The sequence below is a fragment of the Crotalus tigris genome, unplaced genomic scaffold (assembly GCF_016545835.1).
Source record: "Crotalus tigris isolate CLP2741 ecotype Arizona unplaced genomic scaffold, ASM1654583v1 scf7180000019147.1630427, whole genome shotgun sequence".
NCBI classification, from domain to species: Eukaryota; Metazoa; Chordata; class Lepidosauria; order Squamata; family Viperidae; genus Crotalus; species Crotalus tigris.
In genome coordinates, this window is record NW_024097401.1 from 192,902 (window position 1) to 214,762 (window position 21,861).

General features: G+C 44.5%; 1 protein-coding gene across 1 annotated transcript in view; it reads left to right on the forward strand.

Annotated features, from left to right (window-relative positions):
- Positions 1–21,861, forward strand: part of ARID5B (AT-rich interaction domain 5B) — a 165,511-nt gene that overhangs the window by 34,643 nt on the left and 109,007 nt on the right. Inside the window, exon 3 of the mRNA XM_039360041.1 lies at positions 13–238. Coding sequence (XP_039215975.1) covers positions 13–238 — 226 coding nt within the window. The remainder of the gene's footprint in view (positions 1–12; positions 239–21,861) is intronic.

Here is a 21,861-nt window from a genome sequence, read left to right on the forward strand (position 1 = left end):
TGGCTCTTCCAGGATGAAGTCATTGCTGCTTCAGAAAAAGTAACCGTGAAGCTCGAGGACTTGGCCCAATGGGCCCAGACAGATATCTCCAAGTGGAAACGGGGCGTCCGGGATGAAGCCTTCACACCTCCAGAACTGAGCAAAGATGGCCAGAGAGAAGCCCTAAGCAGGTTCCGGCAATCCACACACAACAGTGGCCTCAATTTCAAGGATATTTTGAAGGAAAAAGCCGACTTGGGTGAGTGCTCCTTTGGTTCTTGTGTAAGATGGCTTCTATGATTACCGAGGGGAATCCATTTTCTTGGGTTTTCCTTGACTGAAGGGAGAACGGATGTGGTGGCAGAGACTCAGGGAATCTGGTAAGGACTTCTAAGGTGATTGTAAAATGAAGGAACATTCAAGTGTCTGTTGGGCTACAGTTGATGAAGCATATTGAAAGTTCCCCGGAGGGCAAGGATAATGTGTGAATGATATTTGAGTAGAATAAATGCATAAGAGTCAATGCAAACTGCCAGAATTTAAAAGGAGGGCCACTGCCTAGGCCAGGAGTAGGCAACCTTCACTCTTTTATGACTCGTGGACTTCAGCTCCCAGAATTCCTGAGCCAGCATGGGGGAACTATGGCTCCTTTATGACTTGTGGACTTCAACTCCCAGAATTCCTGAGCCAGCCATGCTGAGGGGAAAGGGAGAGTTTCCAAGCTGAGCCCTGCTGGCTCAGGAATTCTGGGAGTTGAAGTCCACGATTCATAAAAGAGCCAAGGTTGCCTACCCCTGCCCTCCCTATAGGTCTTGTATAAGGCAGTCAAGAGAAGTTTTTTTGTGTGTGTGGTGACTTTCATTGGGCCCTCTTACACATTTCAGTGGAGTTTCTGATGGATTAAGCGTTTTGCTTCTGTCTTTGTAAAATCTGAAGCTTAATATGGTTGCTTGCTTCTTGGTCATTTTATTTCCCATTGGCTGAACCCATGAAAGAGTCGCTTTCTGGGTTTGGAAGAAATGAGGCTGGCTCAGCCTCTCTCCCTCTCTGGCATCTGCACCAATCCTGCCACCATTTAAGCTGCCGAGTCTCACTCAGATCAAAACACTCTCAGAGGCCTGGATGTTAAACATTGTCCACCTTCGTGTTAGTTAGAAGGTTACGGGGATCACCTGTCCTGTTAATGCTTTCCACGTTTTAGTTATTTTTCTAGCTGTTGGGCTTCTCAAAGACAGAGCCTTTTTAAAGGCAGTCTTCTGTTTTGTAATCGTCTGATAGCATGTACCTAAACAGAAAATAGCAAGTTTATACCCAGAAATCAAAATAATTAAAACAGATCTTCAGAGACTTCTTTACACAATCTCCTCTTTGTATATTTTGCCCAAGAATTCAAGTGACACAATCAATACATAATCCAAAGGGTTTGATTCAATCATTAAGGATGTTGTCTGGCAGGGCCACGTAAGAAAACAAAATCCTGTATTCTGCCAGATTGTATAAGTTGAAGTTTTTCCAATAGAGCCACAGGCATGTCTTCCTTTCAGGAAATGTAATTTTATGCTCTGTTCTGGGATGCGAAACCCCAAAATGCTGGGAACTCTGCAAGTTTCCAAGCTCTGTGTAGAAGCCCTGTGAAAGTTCTGACCCAGGGCTGGTGGCCTTGGCTTATCATGGTTTCTTCATTCAAAGCTTCAGGGGAAAAAAGTTGACCTTGGAATACTGCATCCAGTTTTGGTCACCACGATGTAAAAAAGATGCTGAGACTCTAGAAAGAGTACAGAGAAGAGCAACAAAGATGATTAGAGGTCTGGAGGCTAAAACATATAAGGAACGATTGCTGGAATTGGGTATGTCTAGTTTAATGAAGAGAAGGACGAGGGGGGACATGATAGCAGTCTTCCAATGTCTCAGGGGCTGCCACAAAGAAGAGGGAGTCAAGCTATTTTCCAAAGCACCGGAAGGCAGGACAAGAAGCAACGGATGGAAACTAATCAAGGAGAGAAGCAACCTAGAACTAAGGAGAAACTTCCTAGCAGTTAGAACAATTAACCAGTGGAACAACCTGCCTCCAGAAGCCGTGAATGCTCCAACACTGGAAGTTTTTAAGAAGAGGCTGGACAGCCATTTGTCTGAAATGGTATAGGGTTTCCTGACTGAGCAGGGGGTTGGACTAGATGACCTCCAAGGTCCCTTCCAACTTTATTATTATTATTATTATTATTACCTCCTTATTTTCTGGAGGTATATTATGTCCCTTAAGTGAACAGAAGTAGACTTTTTCCTTCTGGGAAAACCCCTCTGCCTGGCAAAGTTGGGTTTTTATTTCAATCAGAAGATGGGGTTCCGAAGTTGGTGGAAGATTGGGGAAGATTTCTGATGTGTGGCAGGGCAGACATTTTAACTTTTTTATCCCATTTATCTTTTTTTTAAAAAAAACATTTTCTTTGATTTACAAGTATGGTTTGGATATTAGTCTTTTTAAAAGGTCCTGATGATAGTTTGGTAACTAGTAACACTAGATCAGACATGTCAAACACAAGGCCCGGGGGCTGGATGCGGCCCGCAAAGTGGTTTCATGTGGCCCGCAAAGCCATCCTGGAAACAGTGAGGGAACAGCCCCCGCTACCTTGGCCCTGGCCCAGGCCGGCCGGGAGCCAATGTACAATTTTGTGATAGCCATCTATGCTGAAACGCATTCAGTCTTAGCTCCACAAGGCCGTCTAGGACAGTGGTTCTCAACCTGTGGGTCGGGACCCCATTTGGGGTCGAACGACCATTTCACGGGGGTCGCCAAACAACGCAGTCCGCCATTTTTTCCCCCTTTTTCTTAGCTGTGCTACTCCCTTTTATTCTATTGGCTTTTGAAAGCCAATAGAACAGACTCTCTTGAACAGAGTCTAATTCTATTGGCTTTCAAAAGCCAATAGGAATTGTCCAGGCTGTCTCTGCCCTGCTGAGCCCGCCAAAAGTCCCATTCTGCAAGCGGTGCTGCACCAGTTGAGTAGTCCTCGACTTACGACCAGTTGGGGGTCGCGGCATTAAAAAGGTTGAGAACCACTGGTCTAGAAACAGTGAGGAACCAGCCCCTGCCGCGTAGGCCGCACCCCCTGGGTTCATGCTGGGAAGGTGTCACCCTCTGTGAGGAATGAAGAAACGGACCATGCCTTGGCGCTTGCCCCGGTCCCACCCCCTTCTGCCAGAGACCCTCAGATCTGTCCCACTCCTGCCCAGGCCCCCACAGGCCCCCTTGATGCGAACGATGTAGAGCTGGCCATGCCCACCCAGTAGTCCACACCCATTTCATCCACACCCACCCAGTAGGCCGCACCCACCCTGGCCACACACCCCCAAGGGCAACCGCAATGCTGATGGGGCCCTCGATGAAATTGAGTTTGACACCCCTGCACTAGAGCATTTTAAAAGTTTCTGATCTGATTGCGGATAAAATGTTAGACTACATTAGCGGAGATGGTTTATTCGGATTTTTTTCACAACCATTATTTGTCAGAGACTCATGTAATCCTCATTTTTTTCCTTGGTAAAACACTAATAGTCTTTGAGGAGGAATCCAAGTTGACACAATGCCAGTGTGCAAAAGCAGAGTCTCTCCTTGTGCAGGCGGGTCAGCGGGCCAGATGTGTAGCTTGTAGTTGTTGCTAAGCCCAGGATGTCTGTGAATGATTGTGTACACATCTCGTTGTGTCACATGATGCGAGTGTAACTCTTGCTTGTTTGGGATTGGGAAGTTTGTGAGTCAGGATGTCAATTTTGTGCGTTGGCCTAGGAAACAACTTTGTTTTGTTATCCCAGGATTAGGGTATAATGTAGTGTACAAGCCAGCAATAGTGTCTTGAGGCCAAAATGACAGGGAAAAAAGCTTTCTCCAGAATCCCCATAATAAAACTATCCTTTCCAGAATATTTGACAACATGAAGCTGACTAAATAGATCAGCCCTGCTGGAGGCCGGGCTATAAAAATGCTCCTTGTAGCAAACCACTAGAGAAAACAATGGAGTGCTTCACATCTCCCTCTGTTGCTGGCCTGGCTGTGCAACTCGTGCCGGATTCATCCTGGCCAAGGAAAACAGTGTTTTTTGAAGGATGCCGGGATCAAGGAATTGGGCTGGCCCTGGAAAGAGAAAGGAACTGGATGGGTCGACTTCTGGTCAGGTTCCAAGGCAATGGACCTCGGTCTGGTTCTACCAGGTTCAGTTCAGCTGAGAAAGAAAGTAACATTACAGAAGTAAACCCCAACGCTCCAAAGGCAGCTGAAGGTAACTGCTCTATTGAGATGGTTGGGTGGGAAGGACAAATGACGCAAATGATGTGATAAAATCGGTCCAAGACCCTGGGAATCCTAATGTTATTCTTGATGATCTGCCCACTGGTTAAAACTGATGGGCCGCTGAGGAGCAGATCCTCAGAGGAGCTCAGAAGAAGAAGATCCCAGGATGGTTGAGGGCCAAGGTCTTCGTTCCTCTCCAGGAGGAAAGTCCCAAGTCCAAGGTGCTCCTAGTCCCAAGTCCAAGTTGCATCCATCACTTGATTTATATCAGGAATACTGTTTCGTTTAAATATTTGTCAAAATAACAGACGTTCAGCCTTACCCTTTAGGTAATAATAGAACTGGTTGTGGAATGTGTTATTCACATTAAGCGTGTAAACCTGTTTTTCAAGACAAATTCATGTGATTAAATCGTTTATTTGCAGGGCCTCTGGTCGTCTTATATTCCTTGATCCTCTTCTACCGCCTCTTCCCCCTCCTTCAGAATTATGATATTTTTAGCGTACGTTGACTTGCGTAGCCACATCTGATGAATCAGAATAGCTGAATGAGGGTTTGTTTATTTTACAGACTTTGAGCAGCTATGCGATATAAGCAAGCCCGTTGAACGTGGGAGAATGCATATCTTCATTCATGTGTTCTATTCTTCAAGAAAAGAAATCAAATTATTTTATATGGCGCTGCTTCTTACCGAGTTCCTTTAAATGAAGGATGAAAGCTGTTTTTAGGTTTTATTGCCCCATAAAGATGTCATTACACTGGCACTCTGGTTCTATGCATTGAGTTGGTGTTTAAACAAGAAAATTTGTCTCTACAGGTTGATTTTTTTTTTTATTGAAACCCTTTGAGGCATACAGTAGAAAGTGCCTTAGGATAAGGTTATTAAAACAGCATTCTCAGGTTTGCAGTGAGTTTATTGTCAATTACACAGCCACAAACTCTCTTGAGGACAGGCAGTTATAAATGGCTTCATCTCCAAATGTGCCATTGGAAAAAGATAAAAAAGACTGGGCAATCAGAGCTGGGCTTGCATGGAAAATGAGCAGAAGGAAAGACTTACATTTAGTAGAGGGGGCTCCATTTAGTGGGGTCGCTCCCCCTCTTCTTTGCTTCTTATCGGGGTGCTCTGGCTTTATTGCATGAATCATCTGGACATTGTGGCTGACTTTACGCATCACGCTCAGTCTTGCATAAAAACAGAATGAGTGTATGCAGCGTGTAAGACATAAACAGTTGTTTATAAACTACCCACAATTCCAAACCTTGCTTGTTTCCCCTGGGTTATAATGTTGCATGAATCTAGCAACACTGCATCTTTGGGCTCAGATTTAGACCAGGCCAGTGGCTAAACCAGGGATGGGCAACTTTGGCTCTTTTATGACTCGTGGACTTCAACTCCCAGAATTCCTGAGCCAACAGGGCTCAGTTTGGAAACCTCTCCCTTTCCCCTCAGCATGGCTGGCTCAGGGATTCTGGGAGTTGAAGTCCACGAGTCATAAAAGAGCCAAGGTTGCCTACCCCTGACCTAGGCCTAGGCCGCTTTATGACTTGTGGACTTCAACTCCCAGAATTCCTGAGCCAGCATGGCTCAGCTTGGAAACCTCTCCCTTTCCCCTCAGCATGGCTGGCTCAGGGATTCTGGGAGTTGAAGTCCATGCGTCATAAAAGAGCCAAGGTGGCCTACCCTGGGCTAAACTGATGGCTGAGTCTGGTTTTAGGCAAATGAATGCATGAAATTTTCTGTGGAAGCTGCAACTTCTTTTTCCTGAGGTTTTCCTGGACTCTTTTCATAAACAACCACCAGCGCTGACTGGCCAGCCCATCTGTGGTTTGCAGAATGGAAAGAAATGAGGTGATTGATTTAGTGACAGAGCAGACAACCTGTGACCCCTTCAAACAGGGTGAAATTCCAATCCATGCCAACCAGTCCCGTCAATGGTGAGGGCAGGGGGCATCTGCCAACCAACAACCTTTGGAGGGCATATCTTGCTTCGTGTCCTGTCACACTAACCAGCTTTGCTCCCTCCCTCGCTTTTTTGGGCCTTCCGTAATTTGCTTGCCAATTTGTAAGGTGACCAACTTTTTTACAATGAAAAGGAGGACACAAATAAATTGAAGAAAAAAAATTGTAAATAAAAAAAAAACATTTTATTCATTGCAATAATAACACAGACAACTTGCATGTGCAAAGTTTGCCAGCCGGGTGTTTTGGCACACTCAGCAGCAATTCCTATTGGCTTTTGAAAGCCAGTAGTGGGAGTAGCACAGCTCATGCAAAAGTTGAAAAAAAAAAACCATCAAGAAAAGGTGCTGGAACGCCGTTCTGAGCGTTCTATGAGGGGGGGAAAAAGCCCTGCAGATTAGTCTTCAAACATCGAAAAGGAGGACATGAAGGAGGACACTTTTTGAGGGAGGACAGAACTTACAAAAGGAGGACTGTCCTCCCTAAAGGAGGATGGTTGGTCACCTTACAATTTGTGCTTGCTGGATTTGATGTGGGAGAATCAATGAAATTGGGGGAAGAAGTTACTCAAGTTCCCATACTGAATTATGATTTGTTTCTCCTGTCCAATAAGCCCACGAGGATTACCGACGTGGTTAGGACCACTTCACTCAGTTAGAAACTCTGTGTGTGTGTGTGTGTGTGTGTGTGTGTGTGTGAGAGAGAGAGAGAGAGAGAGAGAGAAAGAGAGAGAGAGAAGGATGGAGAAGTTTGGGGAAGGGTCATGCCTTGAACTGCACACAAGGCTATTTTTTTATCTTGACTTTTATTTAGCATGATAAGAACAAGGTACATTTTTGGTAGGTGATGAATGTCTGCCATGAGTACGGGCCATCACAAATTACACCACACCTGGTCTGTCTTTCCACCTGTGAGCATAAACGATTACTTTGTGGCATAGATTGTTTCATAGTTTCTTTCATTAAAATGTGAAATGTGAGTTAAATATGAATGCTTGGAGCACCGTATCTTTGGAGAAGTCATCGGAAAAAAGTTGGCTGTGCTGCTGGTGTTATTCCTCCTCCCCGTTGAGTAACAAATTTAAGCTGATTTTCTAGATTTTCCAGGTATCTCTTGTATGTGATCCCAAAGGTGTTTTTTCATGAGGCAACTAGACTTCCTCCCCCCCCCCTGTCCAATCAGAGCTGAAGAAGCTTCTTGGATGAGAAGTGAAACGTCTTCAAAGAAAAACAAGGAAGTCTACGGTAGTTGCCTCGTGAAATAGCGCCTTTGGGATAACCATGACCTGAATGACTGAGAATCTCCACAGACATTTTATATATGAATTGAGAAGTCCTAGGCAATCTAAACTCAACAGAGACGAAAGGAACCTAGCCAAGAACATGTTGCTGAGAGTCTAACGCCAGTGTTTCTCAACCTTGACAATTTTAAGGCATGTGGACTTCAACTCCCAGAATTCCACAGCCAGCATTGCTGGCTGTGGAATTCTGGGAGTTGAAGTCCACATGCCTTAAAATTGTCAAGGTTGAGAAACACTGATTATCTGTTGTGTGTTGGTCTTCCATAGCCAGGGTAAAAATCTCAAGCTAGTCGTTTTGTTAGTTTTAACTTTTCTTTAATGTGTACATGGAGATGTTGCCCTTCTTTAATTGCTTAATTGGTTAGAAGCAGAGCTGCTAAATTGATCTAATAGTTTAACAAGCCGACTGCCCTTTATTTGGTAAATCCGAGACCACTTCTTTAATTGCATTTTTAACATTCCAGGTAAATGATGCTTGTGCATGTTTGTTTTATTTGTCACATTTTGGCGGCCATGGCATGGATCTGCATTAACCCAGTCATTATTTTTAGCCACGTATGTATGTGCAGATATTGTTGTGGGTGGAGGTGACCTATAGATGGCCATGAAGGGTCTCCAGTAAAGATGTCCAAGTTGACACTTTCTTCTGTTTGGCTGCTGTTTCTTCAGCCAAGAACCAATTGATTCACCTCCATTTGAGTCTGAGTATAGGTCTGCTACAATCTGAGACTCTAGCCAAGTCGTGGATTGTGTGAAGAGCTGTACCCATATTCAAGAAAATGCAGGTGAGGTTTCCCTTCAAATCTTAAAAATTGTGGACTTGTAAAATCATCCTGTTGGCTCAGGGACTCCATTCAGCCCAACTCTCAGCGGTTTCCTTTCCCAACAGGTCCGTGAGCATATTTGGAGCCGGAAATACTGACATTTATTTTTTTTCTCCTGTTGTCTCTAGGACTTACCACTGATTATTTCACTTCTATTTTATCGCATTCCTTTGTCAGCCTAAATGTTGTGGTTTAATTCAATACCCTGATTTTCTGCTCAGCTGAATGTCTCCCATGGAGCCCAGCAATTTCTCTGAATGAGTCACGGGCAACTCATCCATTTTAAAATCACTTTTTCTCCTCTTCCTATTTAACACCAAACCCCCCCCCCCAAGCCTTTTTTGTTGTTATTCTTATTAAAATCCACCTAGGTCTTGGGGAGTTTTTCATCTGCTGTTTGGGAAAGTGCCAAGTAAAAGAGAGGACTAATTATAAGAGTAATAATGATTATTGGTTTCATTTGTAAGCTGCGTACATTCATTGTTTTTGGCTGAAGTGGCATAAAACTATTGGTAATAAAATAAATGAATGCGTGCGTCTGTTGTGCATGGAACCTTATCTAGGTTTTTGGAGTTCCAGTTTAAACTTTTTCCTATTTCCCCAGTGTATTTCTTTTTGTCTCATTCTGGTGCTAAAGAGCTGAGAGCTGCAAGCCCATTCAGGTGTGGATGGGTCATTCAACACAACTGTACAGCAGAGGAAAGAGTCAGCATCAGAATAACAGAGTTGAAAGGGACCTTTTAGGTCATCTAGTCCAACCCCCCCCCCGCCGCCCAAACAGGAAACCCTACATCATTTCTGATAGATGGCAGTCCAATCTTTTCTTGAAAGCTTCCAGTGATGAAGCTCCCACAACATCTGAAGGCAATCTGTTCCATTGGTTGATTGTTCTCACTGTTAGAAAATTTCTCCTTATTTCTAGGTTGAATCTCTACAGTGGTGGGATTCAAATATGTGAACAACCGGTTCTCTGTGTGGATGCCACTTCCAGAAGTCCATTCTGGGCCTGGGCCACAAAAAATTAGCTACTGGTTCTGCTGAAGTGGTACAAATCAGCTGAATCCCACCACTGAATCTCTCCTTGATCAATTTCCATCCATTATTCCTTGTCTGGTCTTCAGGTCCTTTGGAAAATAGGTTGACCCCCTCCTTTCTGTGACAGCCCCTCAAATATTGGAACACTGCTATCAGGTGTCCCCTGGTCCTTCTCTTCACTAGACTAGCCATGCCCAGTTCCTGTAACCGTTCTTCCTATGTTTTTTATATCTAGTCCCCTAATCATCTTTGTTGCTCTTCTCTGCACTTTTTCTAGCATCTCAACATCTTTTTTATAGTGTGGAGACCAAAATTGGTTGCAATATTCTAGGTGTGGTCTTACTAAGGCTTTATAGAGTGGTATTAGTACCTCACGTGATCTTGATTGAATTCCTCTGTTAATGCAACTTAGGATTACATTGGCTTTTTTGGCTGCCACCACACACTGTTGGCTCATATTTAATTGATTGTCCACTAAGACTCCAAGATCCCTGTCACGGTTACTGTACTATATGTGTACTTTTAGTTTTTCTTGCCTAAGTGTAAGACTTTACTTTTCTCCACATTGAATTTCACTTTGTTAGATAGGGCCCACTGTTCATGTCTGTCAAGATCCATCCGTATCTTCAGCCTATCATCTAGGTTGTTGGCTATTCCTGCTAGCTTAGTATCATTTGCAAATTTGATAATGGAAATGTGCTAGGGACACCGTGCGGGTCCTTCCACACAACCTTTATGCAAGTCTTAATGAGATGGAAAAAGCAGATAATAATAATAATAGTAATAGTAATAGTAATAATAATAATAATAATACAGCAGAGGCAGTGCCTGGAGACAGCAGAATAGACGAGACAGAACTGGAGAAGATAACAAAATACAAAGACCTACAAATAGAAATAGAAAGACTGTGGCAAAAGCAAGCAAAGGTAGTACCAATAGTAATAGGCACCTTGGGCACAATCCCAAAACAACTGGAGCACCACTTGAACACCATTGGCATTGACAAATTTGCTATTAGTCAATTGCAAAAGGCGGCCTTATTAGGAACTGCTTCCATCCTGCGACGATACCTGTAATACCATCAAACATCCACATCTGCCTATCCCAGGTCCTGGGTAAGGACTCGATAAGTAGACAAAATGCCAAATCCAATCTGAACATCTGGCTGACTCTGCGATGATCCATAATAATAATAGTAGTAGTAATAATAATAATAATAATAATAATAATAATAATAATAATAATAATAATAATAAAGTTGGAAGGGACCTTAGAGGTCATCTAGTCCAATCCCTTGCTCAGGCAGGAAACCCTATACCATTTCGGACAAATGGGTGTCCAGTCTCTTCTTAAAAACTTCCAGTATTGGAGCATTCACCGCTTCTGGAGGCAGGTTGTTCCACTGGTTAATTGTTCTAACTGTCAGGAAGTTTCTCTTTAGTTCTAGGCTGCTTCTCTCCTTGATTAGTTTTCATCCGTTGCTTCTTGTCCTGCCTTCAGGCGCTTTGGAGAATAGCTTGACTCCCTCTTCTTTTGGGCAGCCCCTGAGATACTGGAACACTGCTATCATGTCCCCCCTCATCCTTCTCTTTGTTAAATTAGAAATACCCAATTCCAGCAGCTGTTCCTTGTATGCTTTAGCCTCCAGTCCCCTGATCATCTTTGTTGCTCTTCTCTGTACTCTTTCTAGAGCAGCGGTTCTCAACCTATGGGTCGCGACCCCATTTGGGGTCGATCGACCTCTTTTGCGGGGTCACCAAACGCGGCGATCCGCCATTTTGTCCCCTCCGGGGGCGCGCTGAGCCTCTGGGGGGGCGGTGCCGTGCACGTGTGCCGCGCGTGGGGGCGGTGGCGCGCCTCCGGGGGCGGCGCTGCACACGCGTGCTGCGCGTGGGGGCGGCGGCGCGCCTCCGTGGGGGCGGCGGCGCGCCTCTGTGGGGGTGGCGGCGCGCCTCCGTGGGGGCGGCGGCGCGCCTCCGTGGGGAGCCGCCGCACATGCGCGCCGCGCATGGGGGCGGCATCGCGCCCCCGGGGTGGCGCCACGCATGCGCGCCGCGCGTGTGGGGGCGGCGCCACGCATGCGCATAACGTTTGCGTGACGGGGGTCGCCGTCACACAAACGTTGAGAACCGCTGTTCTAGAGCCTCAGCATCTTTTTTACATCGTGGTGACCAAAAGTGGATGCAGTATTCCAAGTGTGGCCTTACCAAGGCCTTGTAAAGTGGTATTAATACTTCACGTTATCGTGATTCTATCCCTCTGTTAATGCAGCCCAGCACTGCGTTGGCTTTTTTGGCGGAATATCAGTTTTAATGAATATCAGTTTCTCCTCTTAAACATCTATCGATATTTCACTATTGTCTGATGCTTGCCAGCTTGGAGGCAGTTGAGAGGCCGAGGGTTAGATGGAGCTTGAGGAACATGTCTACATCTGCTGGGAAAGGATCATCCTCGTTCTGATGGCCATCTTCACGGGGCTGTCCTCAACTTCCCAATGAGGAGATAGAGACAGATGATTGAAACAGTGCACTGTGCAGTTAACAGGGAGCCTATACACAAATGGATCGTTAACAGGATGGCAGCATGAAATCTCCAATGAAGGATCACCAATAACATAGCCTACATTGGAACCAATGGCCAATTTCTCAGCAGTATCACAATGCACGAAGCAACAATCTCTGGGAAAGTTTAAAATGTGAAGATGTGGGAGAAAAAAATGGATTGGTCCCCTAGACTGCAAGACGACCAAACCGGTCGTCTTGGAGGAGATCAACCCCAACTGCTCTTTAGAAGGCCAGATCCTGAAGTTGAAACTCAAGTACTTTGGCCACCTAATGAGAAGGAAGGACTCACTGGAGAGGAGCCTAATGCTGGGAAAGATTAAGGGCAATAGAAGAATGGGACAACAGAGAATGAGATGGCTGGATGGAGTCACGGAAGCAGTAGGTGTGAACTTCAATGGACTCCAGAAGGTGGTAGAGGACAAGAAGACCTGGGGGAATGTTGTCCATGGGGTCGCGATAGATCGGACACAACTTCGCAACTAACAACAACAATAAATGATAGAAGTTGGGTTTTAGCCACAAAGTGGAAAAGTCTTAATATTGGTCTGTATTCCAAAGATGCTTTTCAAAAGGCAACTGGACTTTGTTTTTTCTTGGAGACTTTTCGCTTCCCATCCAAGAAGCTTCTTCAGTTCTTGGATGAAAAGTGAAGTGTCTCCAAGGAAAAACAAAGTCTGGTTGCCTTTTGAAAAAGCACCTTTGGGACAACCATGACCTGGATGACTGTGGAGAATCTCCATAAACATTTATCTGTATCTGGAAACACAGTTGTCACTTTATTGTAAAGTGTATGAACTTGGAAGGATAGTGCGTATTTATTTATTTTATTAAATTTATATGCTCACCCATCTCAAGTACGTGACTCTGGGCCGTTAACAATAACTGAAAACAGAATAACAACAGCATAACTGGCTTGCTGGCTTGGTCACTCAACAGCAAGACACTGGTGAAGCGGGCACAGCAGCGCTGCATTTTCTGCGTCGCATGAGAAAAGCACACCTTCCTTCCCCTGTCCTGGCCACTTTCTACAGGGGGACGATCGAGAGCATCTTGTCATACAGCATCACCGTCTGGTTTGGAAGCATCCCTGCTTCAGACAGGAAGGTGGTGCAGAGAGTGGTGAGGACGGCTGAAAAGATCATTGGCAGCTCCCTCCCTCCCATCTAGGACATAGCACAGAAGCGTTGCTTGAGCAGGGTCCGTAAGATTATCTGGACTCTACACATCCTCTTCACAACCTGTTTTCCTTGTTATCTTCTGGGTGGAGGGGACTCCGTAGTATCCGTAGCAGAACATCCAGATTCAGCTACAGTTTCGTCCATACAGCATTAACCTTGTGAACTCTCAAGCTTCCTCCTTCTGTTTATATATTCAAGATGGACAGTATTTAATATTTATTTGTTATGTATACGTAGGGGTGTGGTTCTATACACATGTTGTATATAGTATGTTTAGGTGTGTCATGTATGAGAGCGGGCAACTAAATTTCATTTTTGATGTGTGCCATTGTGCCCACAGTAAAAAAAAAATGACAATAAAGGTTATCTTATCTTATAACAAAATTATAAATAATGTAACTAGCAGTTGAGAAAAACAATCCACAACAATGCTAATAATCAATCATAACAGTTAAGAACAATCAAGAAACGGCCTCACCCACACCGTCAGGGCCCACAAGTGCCAGGACGAAGCCAAATCTTTGGGGCCTTGAGATAATTCTTGACATCTCCTTAAGGTTACTTAACTGGAAAGGCAGTGAGTATTCCCAGGAGGTCTAGCAATGCCAATGCTAGAAAACCATCCAAATGATTGGCAAGAGGACGGAGTGTCGTTTTCCATGTATCCTCCTGATGTCCTCCTTTGAATGTTGCTGGTGAAAGCAACAGAAGGGTGACCTGGGCTGTGCATTGGTTGATTTCCTTCAGCATTTAATTTAGTGCTGCGCTATCTTTTTCACACTCTGTTCGCCGTGGTGGCGCAGTGGTTAGAATACGGTACTGCAGGCTACTTCTGCTGATTGCCGGCTGCTGGCAGTTCGATCCTCACCGACTCAAGGTTGACTCAGCCTTCCGTCCTTCTGAGGTGGGGTAAAATGAGGACCCAGACTGTTGGGAGACAATATGCTAGAGAGAGCAGTAAAGCACTGTGAAGTGGTATACAAGTCTAAGTGCCATTGCTATTACTATTACCGAAAAAGAAGACAGGAAAAAGCTGAATTTTTCAGTCACTATTTTCCTTCAAATACCAATTAACATGTTTGAAATAAAAACATGTTTTGGAATTTGTACAGAAATCATTGTAGGAGGAGAGCTGAATTAATCTATGGAAGCCAAAATCGGAGGAGTCTTGAACGCGAACAGATTTTATTCAAAGGCATCTGTTTTCGTGAATGACAGCTCATTTCACCAGAAGCGTGCATTTATAGAAAAGCAGTAGGTTTTTTTCAACTACTAGGGTTGGTTTTTTTTTTTTTTTTTTTTTTTGTAGAACTCTTTGTCAAGAACAGGTTGAAGAGCGTAGGAGAAGAGGGGTTAGTGATCTACTGGAGTCTTGAGCAAGATTTGAGGTGTGCATGATAGGGATGAAATCAACACAGTTGTGCGCGGAAAAAGGAAGATCTTGGGAGGTCGAAGGGAATAGGACAGTGATGGCGAACCTTTTAGAGACCGAGTGCCCAAACTTCAACCCAAAACCTACTTATGTATTGCCGGGTGCCGGGTGGGTGTGGCTGCTGGGTGGGCGTGGCTGCCAGGTGGGCATGGGCTGCTGGGTGGGTGTGGCTACAGTGGGCATGGCAGACAGGTGGGTGTGGCCAGATCGATGTTGCTCCTGGGGAAGGATGCCTGTGGGGGCCCGGGCAGGGTTAGGGGAGATCCAGAGGGTCTGTGGCGGGAGGGGCGGTGGCCAGGAGGCTGGTCCTGTGGGGTGAGACGAGGCAGGGCGGGGGTGGCATTGTCGCAGGGCAAGGCAGGGGCCGGGGCAGCTGCTGCCTGGCACCATCAGCCCCCGCACACACAGAGGCCAGCAAGCGCATGGTGCTGGGATGCATCTGGCCACGTGGGTCCTCGGCGAGTTAGCGGGCGGCTGGTTGAAGAGGATCTCCGGGGCCTGGCGCGCGTGTCCACAGAGGGGGCTCTGAGTGCCACCTCTGGCACACGTGCCATAGGTTCGCCACCACTGGAATAGGAAATAAAGTTGACCGAGCCTCACCTCAAGTGGTCAAGCTCCAGGGTGGAACAGCAGAAATGATACTTCCCCAAGGCAAGCGCACCAGACGTAAAACAATGCCTCATGTTCCAAGACGCTCAGCATCTCCGCAGTAACCTCAGTCTGCCTGGGCCGTGAGGTTCAGGCTCTGCAGCAGAAGAAACACGGAATCCAGAGAGATGGGCTTCTTGTGGGGGGGGGGGAGAGCCCCTCTTCTGTGTAAGACTGCAGACTCATCTTTGATAAGGATCTTACAGGGGACTGAGGACTGCAGATGGTGAGATGGTGTTAGAGACCTCTGGGTCTTTCTTATCTGAGCACGCTTTTCTCCTGGCATCCAAAGAGCTGCTGTGGTTTAACCGAAGAACTTGTGCTTGGCTAGGGGAAGCTGTTGATTTTAACCCCTTCCTTTTAACAGCAGATCATTGGCATATCACGTGAAGTATTAATACCACTTTACAATGCCTTGGTAAGGCCATACTTGGAATCCTGCATCCAGTTTTGGTCACCAGGATGTAAAAAAAGATGTTCAGACTCTAGAAAGAGCACAGAGAAGATCAACAAAGATGATCAGGGGACCGGAGGCTAAAACATATGAGGAACGGTTGCTGGAATTGGGTATGTCTAGTTTAATGAAGAGAAGGACAAGGGGGGATATGAGAGCAGCCTTCCAATATCTCAGGGGCTGCCCCAAAGAAGAGGGAGTCAAGCTATTCTCCAAAGCAAATGAAGGCAGGACAAGAAGCAACAGATAGAAACTAATCAAGGAAAGAAGCAACTTAGAACTAAGGAGAAACTTCCTGACAGTTAGAACAATTAACTAGTGCAGTGGTTCTCAACCTGTGGGTCGGGACCCCATTTGGGGTCGAACGACGATCTCACGGGGGTCGCCAAACAAGGCTGTCAGCCATTTTTCCCCCTTTTCTTTGGCCACGCCCTTGGCACCCGATGATGTATAAGCGGTTGGGGGTCACCACAACATGGGGAACTGTATTATGGGGTCTCAGCCTTAGAAAGGTTGAGAACCACTGAACTAGTGGAACAACCTGCCTCCAGAAGTTGTGAATGCTCCAACACTGGAGGTTTTTAAGAAGAGACTGGACAGCCATTTGTCCGAAATGGTATAGGGTTTCCTGCCTGAGCAGAGGGTTGGTCTAGATGACCTCCAAGGTCCCTTTCAACTTTATTATTATTATTATTATTATTATTATTATTATTATTATTATTATTATTATTATTATTATTATCGATCATCGCATAGTCAGCCAGATGTTCAGACTGGATTTGGCATTTTGTCTACCTATCGAGTCCTTACCCAGGACCTGGGATAGGAAGATGTGGATGTTTGATAGTATTACAGATATCGTCGCAGGATGGAAGCAGTTCCTAATAAGGCCGCCTTTTGCAATTGACGAATAGCGAATTTGTCAATGCCAATGGTGTTCAAGTGGTGCTCCAGTTGTTTTGGGATTGCACCCAAGGAGCCTATTACTATTGGTACTACCCTTGCTTGCTTTTGCCACAGTCTTTCTATTGCTATTTGTAGGTCTTTGTATTTTGTTATCTTCTCCAGTTCTTTCTCTTCTATTCTGCTGTCTCCAGGCACTGCCATGTCCACTATCCAGACTTTTTTGTCTTTCTTGTCGACAATTGTTAAGTCTGGGGTGTTATGTTGCAGGTGCTTGTCTGTTTGAATTCTGAAGTCCCAGAGAAGTTTAATTTTATCATTTTCTATGACTTTCTCTATTTTATGATCCCACCAGTTTTTGCTTACAGGCAAATGATATTTTTTGCAGATCTTCCAATGCACCATTGTTGCTACTTTGTCATTCCGCTGCTTGTAATCAGTTTGTGCAATCTTCTTGCAACAGCTTACCAAGTGGTCCACTGTTTCTTCAGCTTCTTTGCATAGGCGGCACTTACTGTCTGTTGCTGTCGTCGTCGTCGTCATCATTATTATTATTATTATTATTATTATCTGCTTTTTCCATCCCATTAAGACTTGCATAAGGGTTGTGTGGAAGGACCTGCACGGTGTCCCTAGCACATTTCCATTATCCTGTGTTTGATGTGTTGGTTCCAATACCTCTAGGAGCCCAAGTAGCTGTTTAAACTCCCCACGACCTCTCGGGGATCTCAAATGGCATTAATCCTGGCACTAAAGGCACATTAAAGCGATGGTTTGTCCCATTCCTGCTGATAGACCAGCAGCTCCAGGGCAGATGGACATCGTGGGGGACCACACATGTGTGGAAAAGTGCCAAGAGCCTCTTAAATCTGGAACATGAATTTGCCAAGTACCTTGTGTAGAATTGATTCAGCTTTTAAAAGGGAGATTTAGAGGGGGGGGGCAAATCTTGGTCTGGTGCCCTGAAGAGCCTCCATTGTCCGGTTTTATTAGAAGGACTCTAGTCCGTTTGTTTGTTAAACACAGGCACTATAAATACTTTTATTCTGCAGTGTGAGCATAGGTTCATATTTATACCAGCATCTGGCCTAGGGAACCGAATCCTCCATTCTTTAAATAGCTTCGCTCAAATGCTTAAATACTTTCGAAGCAGAACATTGCCCTGCAGCCATCTACCTTGTTTACATATTGGGAGAACAAGGCAGGAAGAAAAAAACTGGATTTTTCCCCAGAATGGCGATGCAGAATGTGGCAAGGAGGGCAGAGGTGGGTTTTTTTGTTTTTTTTAAATTGAAAAAAAAAAAAGAACACTTGTTAAGCTGAGAGGGATGTTTTGAACTTTCCTTTTTATTTATTCCATTTATGACTTGCAGGGTAGGCATTTCATTGCAGTGAACACTTGGTTTCAGGGAAATTCTTGCAATAAACAAAAAGCAGAAATGCAAACCATCAGGTGTTTTCCTTTGGCCAATGGGGGGAGAGGAGGAGGAGGAGGAGGAGGAAGATCCACTTTGCCATTCATTCAGAGGTGCAGCACCGTTTGCAGAATGGGACTTTTGGCGGGCTCAGCAGGGCAGAGACAGCCTGGACAATTCCTATTGGCTTTGGAAAGCCAATAGAATTAGACTCTCTTCAAGAGAGTCTATTCTATTCGCTTTCAAAAGCCAATAGAATAAAAGGGAGTAGCACAGCTAAGGAAAAGGGGGAAAAAAATGGCGGACTGCGTTGTTTGGCGACCCCCGTGAAATGGTCATTCGACCCCAAATGGGGTCCCGACTCACAGGTTGAGAACCACTGATTCAGAGGAAGAAGCGGCAGGGCTGCATCAAAGAAGCCTTAACATAATATAGTAAATGGATAAACAGGGGAAACGGTCTGTGCCTAATGATTAGTTGTTTCCGTCCCAAAAAACAAAGTACCTCTTTCTTTTCTTTTCTTTTTTAAATGCACCTTTTCTAATACTCATAGCTTTCAAGTAACGTTTTGGCATCCCCAGCCTGTTTAGAAACTCTACATCAAGACTTTTCCCAGCTGAATCAGCTCTTTCCATCAGCCTCTTGAAGCTGTGATCCAGTGCTGATGCGTGCCGTGTTGCAGAATGTTAAACTAAACGGTTAACAGACTCAGTTGGTTTTGTGAATTTTTTTAGTTAGAACAGTTCACTCATTAACTTAATTCTGAGGGTATTTTTTTTTAAACTGAACGGTTTAAATTTTAATTTTAAATTACGATCACATTTTAATCAGAATTGACCTTGATCTAAAAAAGATGCTTGTTGACAGCGTCAGCTCTAGGACAGGCATGTCAAACTCACGACGTCGCGGGACGTCACGCAACACATCGCAACTTTTTCCCCATTGCCGGCAATGGGGTGGGTGCAGTTTTGGTGTGAGGCATCCAGCCCGCGGGCCGGCAGTTTGACATGCCTGCTCTAGAAAGCCCCAGTATCAGGGGTAGGCAACCTTGGCTCTTTTATGAGGCGTGGACTTCAACTCCCAGAATTCCTGAGCCAGCCATGCTGAGGGGAAAGGGAGAGGTTTCCAAGCTGAGCCACGCTGGCTCAGGAATTCTGGGAGTTGAAGTCCACGAGTCCTAAAAGAGCCAAGGTGGCCTACCCCTGCCCCAGATGGTGGGCAAGGAGTTGTGGTTGAAGATCAAGGGTCTGTACAAACAGGCGGTCCAGGGGCAATGCACAGAGAGCTGAATTAGCTCAAGGACCTCACCAATGATGGGCCTACCACAGGGGTAGGCAACCTCGGCTCTTTTATGACTCATGGACTTCAACTCCCAGAATTCCTGAGTCAGCTATGCTGACTCAGGAATTCTGGGAGTTGAAGTCCATGAATCATAAAAGAGCTGAGGTTGCCTACCTCTGGCCTACCATAAAACATGGTAGGAAAGATTCAAAGCTAAAATAAATGTGCCCAGTTGGGAATGTGGCCAAACAGTGGAGTAGTAAATTGCAATTATTAATAAAAATACAGGCATAACATCGCTCAAGGTGGGGTTTTTTTCCTATTTTACATCTCCTGCTGTCTATCTCTGGTATTCTGTAGACATTTAGATCTGAGTTGTCTCTTGCCTGATTGTGCTTCCTGACCCTCATCTTGTGTTGTCAGCTGAGCTAATAGTTTCTCTTTCAACATGTTATCATTTTAATTTGTCTAAACAATTTAAATTAATAAAATATGAAAGGTTTTTAATGGAAGCATTTTCCAAAGAGAGGAAGGACCTTTTTCCCATTCCGGGGATATTTTCATAAGTGGCATTGTTAGTTCAGTTCAGTAAGGACTTCTTTTTTTTTATTAAAAGTTTTAAAAATTTTATACAATATATATCCCAAATCCCTCCCCCCTCCACTTCCCAAAGCTGATTACAGGGTTAAAAATAAACAATCATAATCTAACTAACATTATCCAACTATATTAGCAATCAGATCCATAACATACTTTAACTCCTTTTCAAGATAAATATTAACAAATTAAAAACATAAATAATAATATAATTAAACCATAATACTAAAAATAATATAAATTCAACCATCTTAAACTATTAATAATAATCTAAAATTTACTCATAAGCTAAATAATACTTTTCCGTCTCATATTTCTTCTGAATATAATCAGTCCATCTTCTCCAAACCGAAATATATTTTTCTTGTGAATAATCCTTCAGATATGCGGAGATTTTTGCCATTTCTGCTAAATTAGACACCTTAAGTATCCATTCCTCCATAGTAGGCAAAGAATTTTTCTTCCAATATTGCCCCACCAATCATCTTGCAGCTGTTATCAGATTCAACATCAGATTAATTTCTTTAACATCAAGATCTACAATAACACCTAACAAAAATAATAATTATCTTTCTCCTAAAAATCTTTTGAATGTTCCACCAAATCTTAATCCAAAAAGCTTTTATATCTTTACAAGTCCACCAAATATGATAATAAGTTGCATCTAAGCTTCCACATCTCCAACTTTTGGGCTGTAAGTTAGGATACATACAGGACAGTTTTTGAGGATCCAAATGCCAAGTAAGGACTTCAACCATTCAACAGGTGGAGGGAGGCCATTCAGTAAGAGAGACAAACCTTGTTATTTCATGATTGCAGCATTCCCTATTCAGGGGCAGTAGGGGAGGAAAAAGAGGCCATCTAGTCCACCTCTCCGCATTAAAACCAATCAAGCCATCCTTGAGTGGGGTTGCCTTGCCTCTTCTTAAAATCCCCCCAAGAGCTACAGCTTCCATAGACCGGATGCTCCACTGCTATACCAGTCTTTCTGCCACTGCAGGTGTTTGGATAGTGTGGGAAGTCAGCCCCTCCCCCAGAGAAGGAAATATTAAAAGGCCAGAAAAATGTATTTCCTCAAAGGATCTTAAAGAGGCAGAAAAGCATGCCCAGTTTTTTTCTTAATAGCCCCAAGTCTCCCTCCCCCAAGCAGAAACCAGCTCTGTACAACTGCAGATGTAAATAGTCCAGGAAGGTTGGAAGCCCCCAGCTAGAACATTAAGAAGACAAGGACACCTAAAATCTACATATCCCACCCAAACTCTAAGACAGGACATAATAGGATTAACCCACAGATATCAAAGGGCACACTCAGACTCAGGTCAAAGTTCATGCCTCAAACAGGAACAGGAAACAACTCCAAACAAAAAGCTCCAGAGGGTATAAAAACCCACTCCCTACATGTGCTCATTCTCTTTTCTTCCAGAGCCATCTTCCTGTCTGGCTCTCCTCTCCAATAAACTGCAACCTTCTTTCTAAAGCAGTCACCATGGTGTTTATTCCCGGCTTGGATTGAACCATGATGAAGACTTTTCCTTCAACAATACTTTTCCAATATAAAGGAGGCAGAAATTTCCACAAATCAAATCTGAAAACAGCTGGAGCGAAAGTAGCTTGTCTTTCAGTCACAGACTCCAAGCTGCATCCTGCCTTCCTCGAACTGCAGATCTCAAGCTTAAGTAGACTCAAGCCAAGAACCAAAGGAAAGTTTGAAGCAGGGGTCTTCAAACTTGGCCCTTTTATGACTGGTGGACTTCATCTTCCAGAATTCCTCAGTCAGGCACACTGGCTGAGGAATTCTGGGAGTTGAAGTCCACAAGTCATAAAAAGGCCAAGTTTGAAGACCCCTGGTCTAGATCCAAGCCTGCAGTTTCATCAAAATGGCCGACTGAGGAATTCTGGGAGTTGAAGTCCACAAGTCATAAAAGGGCCAAGTTTGAAGACCCCTGGTCTGGATCTAAGCCTGCAGTTTCATCAAACTGGCCGACCGAGGAATTCTGGGAGTT